This window comes from Nicotiana tabacum, chromosome 12, assembly GCF_000715075.1.
Source record: "Nicotiana tabacum cultivar K326 chromosome 12, ASM71507v2, whole genome shotgun sequence".
Taxonomy (NCBI): domain Eukaryota; kingdom Viridiplantae; phylum Streptophyta; class Magnoliopsida; order Solanales; family Solanaceae; genus Nicotiana; species Nicotiana tabacum.
Window position 1 is genome coordinate 108552502 of NC_134091.1, and position 3613 is coordinate 108556114.

General features: G+C 33.2%; 1 protein-coding gene across 1 annotated transcript; it reads right to left on the reverse strand.

Moving 5' to 3' along the window:
• Positions 1–267: 267 nt before the first annotated feature.
• Positions 268–824, reverse strand: LOC107813551 (uncharacterized). Its single transcript, XM_016638831.1, has 2 exons — positions 618–824; positions 268–471 (listed from the first exon to the last, which is right to left on the reverse strand). The coding sequence occupies exons 1-2, from the start codon at positions 822–824 to the stop codon at positions 268–270; spliced, it is 411 nt and encodes a 136-aa protein (XP_016494317.1).
• Between the last annotated feature and the right edge of the window lie 2789 nt (positions 825–3613).

Here is a 3613-nt window from a genome sequence, read left to right on the forward strand (position 1 = left end):
CAGTATAAAAAACTTTAAAATGTATCAATTTTTATTTTCTTTTGGGAGAATTCCTACAAGATCTTTTGTTATACCCTTCTAGTCCGCAGTTGCCACATGAAATCTTGTACTTTTTTGCATTTACTTCATCATATGGTTTGTATGCTTATATTTAAGGTCTCTCTGGATGCCTTTTTCGGTAGGTGGCTTTACAACTTCTTCAGCTATATATTGTGGCACATTCCATTTGCTTTCGTCAAGCAACGGGTCTACTGGTATTTCATAAGTCTACAAAAGGCTCTCCCTCTTATAATAAGGAGAATAATAGTTTTCATAAGACTCGTTCATGTGCCTCAAAGCCGCCAAAGCATATGCACAAGGAAGTTCATCAAGCTGGAATTGTCCACAACTACATATCTTATTTTGAAGGCAAATAATGAAGCGCTTCACACCATCTATCACATTATGGATGTAATCTGTTGAAGCCCTCACCTACAATTTCATTACAAACACACAACAAGTTGTCAGCAACAGATACAAAATAAAATAACTATAATTATACAATAACATTTCTACAATTAACAGTATATATTTAGTTTGATGGAATCAATGATCTGATATTATTGTCTATAACTTACTCTCATCTTTTGCGATAATGTCCTGTTGTCCTCCAACTCTTTGTTGTATTTTTTCCCAAGGTATATGAACGTACCCTTTGCATTCAATAATTTTTCATTAGTCCAACATTCAAGAAGAGTCCTTATGTACTCTAATAGTTCTACTACGGTCAGCTCTCTTGCATCTTTGGTTACCGCATTCAATGACTCTGCAGTGTTTGATGTCATCGTTCATGCTCTGTTCACCATAGCATGTACCCGAGATCATCTGTGATAGCCAATATTGTATAGCTATGCTTTAACACATGTGTCGATCTCTTCAATCTTTAACATTCTTTAATTAAATTCATCAAGCGTGTATGATCGTGTCGTGGCAAAGTACAATTCACTTAACTTTAGATGACCCTTCTTGAACTTTGACCTTACATTTGTCCAAATATTTCACATGCAAGCATAATGTGGCATGCTGGTATAAACAATAGATGTTGCCTTTAAGATACTCTCGTTCTGGTATGAAACAACACACATATTTGGTTTTTCACCATATGCATGTTTGAATTGCTCAAAAAACCACCTGCATAATATGTCATTTTCTGAATCAACAATGGTGTATGCTAGTGGTAATATGCTACCTAAGTGCGACAAATGCATACAAGAAATATTCATCTTCAGTCTTCTGCAATTTCACTACCGACCCTGGATAAGTCTTCTCCAGAATATACAAATAACTCGGCAAGCGACTGTAGGAATTAGCAGGATGGCCCCTCAAATATTCCAAAGCCTTTTTCTTTGCTCTCCAAGCTTGCATGTATGTTAATTTCACACCATGATCCGACAACATGTCAGTTTGTATGTCTATTGGTGTGTATATTATCTTAGGATCCGCATATTGTGGAATCACCATGCTGCCAACTACCATGGCAATAGGTTTGCGTTGTATGTATGTGTTTTCCATGAAATAGCATGTGTGTAAGCTGTTGAATTTTCGAACCTTGAACAATGCTGATTTATTTATGCTGGTGGACTTGAAGTACCATGTACACTTGTCCCCAACACATATGAGGCAGTAGCTACAGAATAAAAATAATTCAAAAAATATTATGCAAATTGTAGCTACAAAATACGAGACAGTTTATGCACAAAAACTTATCTTAAACAATTTATATACAAAAAAACTACAACTTATACACAATATGAATTTGACAAATAAAATATTCCTACCTTCTTGCACTAGACCTTTTCATCATAAATTGAAACTTACTCATGATAGAATAGTGCTTCATTGCAGTGACAATTGTTTGCTTGTATTGGTAAACTTAGCCTACTTCAATTACATTTGGCGTATATTCTGTTATGATGATACTTTCATATTTCACAATTACCGGAGATGTTTGCATATCAACTTCATTGTTCCTGATACTTCTCCAATTATGTTATAATTGCTTGACAATTGTACCACGTTAGTATTATGATAATCAGAAGAATCTGCACTCAATTAAAAGTATAGAAATTCAGACCTCTGTATATTCATGTGTTTAGTATTTGACAGAATGCTTGTACAGACATAACAGTTGAACTACATTTGTTATGTAGTAAAATTGTAGATAATTTTTAGTAAAATTGTAGAACACTTCAAATTGAAAAAATATCAGCACTGGAAAAACATAGCAAACCTGCAATTGTTCTCGCATTTGACATACTGCATTCCAATCGAAATCACGCACTGTTATACACAACGGACACATTCCTAAGTTTTTGTTTTTGTTTTTCGTCTCCATATACACTCGAACTCCCATATCGCTCCGAATTTCCATTGGAGGACAATGTTCATTGACAGTGTATTTGATTTCGATAATTTTGCGGAGGTATCGATCATTAGATGCTTTGCAATTGCGGAATTTAATTGACTATAATTTGAATCGTTATTGACCATAATTCTATCAACATGAAAATCTTTGTATCTTCCAATACTATCCCACCGACCATTGAGCTGAAGCATAATCACTAATTTTGACATTATATCGTGAAATTCAATTCAATTGTAGCTAATTGTTTGTAATTGTTTTCTTCAAAACCTTTGTTTATGGAAAACCAGAGGAAACCAGAGAATAGAAGGACACTACAGATGTGTTGCCTTGATTATGGTGTGATGATAATCAGTAAAAATCTGCGTAATAGAAGAATTTTACAAAGATGTTGCCTTGACTATGGTACGATGATTGCGTCAGTAAAATCATTAATTGAAATATAAGCATCCCAAAATCCTGCGTCTAAATAAGGAAGACTATCGCAGAAAGAATTCTAGTTTAAATAAATGTATATATTTTATATCTAAAACATGTTTAGGCCGGATAAATTCAAAAACATAAATATTTTTCATAATAAAGTTTCAAATATTGTATAGAAAATAAAAAAAATCATTTTCTAGAATAATAGTATGAGACGTCGATCTCTATGATTTGGGCCGGTATGTCAAGCATCTTAGGCCTACAATTTTCGCAATAATAGTGGAGGATGTTCAGCAGCCATTCAACACACTGGGCCCACGCACAGTAGACTGGAAGATGGTCTCAAGAGCTTGAAGTGGCATTTTCTTTCTATAAGAATTATGGGGCACAAACTGAACCGAAAATTCGTACTTAATCGATTAAAAAATCTGGCTTGGTTTGGTTTGATTTGCTTTGATATTGAGTAAAAAAATCGGTTTGATATTGAGTAAAAAAAATCCGAACCAACCCGACATATAAATAAATAATTTTTATAAATACTTTTAAAATTTTATTTAAAAAATATCTAGAAATATTTGGGATTCTCTTGCGGGATATAAATTTTAATAGAATATGAAGTGCTCCATATTTATTGACCTTAAATAATGGGTTGTATGATCACTTTCTTATCAAGTGTTACTGAAATGCGTCTATCTCTTTATTCTTCCATATTCATATCATATGTTAAGATCTATTAAATTCTTATATCTTTTTCGAATGTGAAGTGATTATTAATATTTATGTATCATA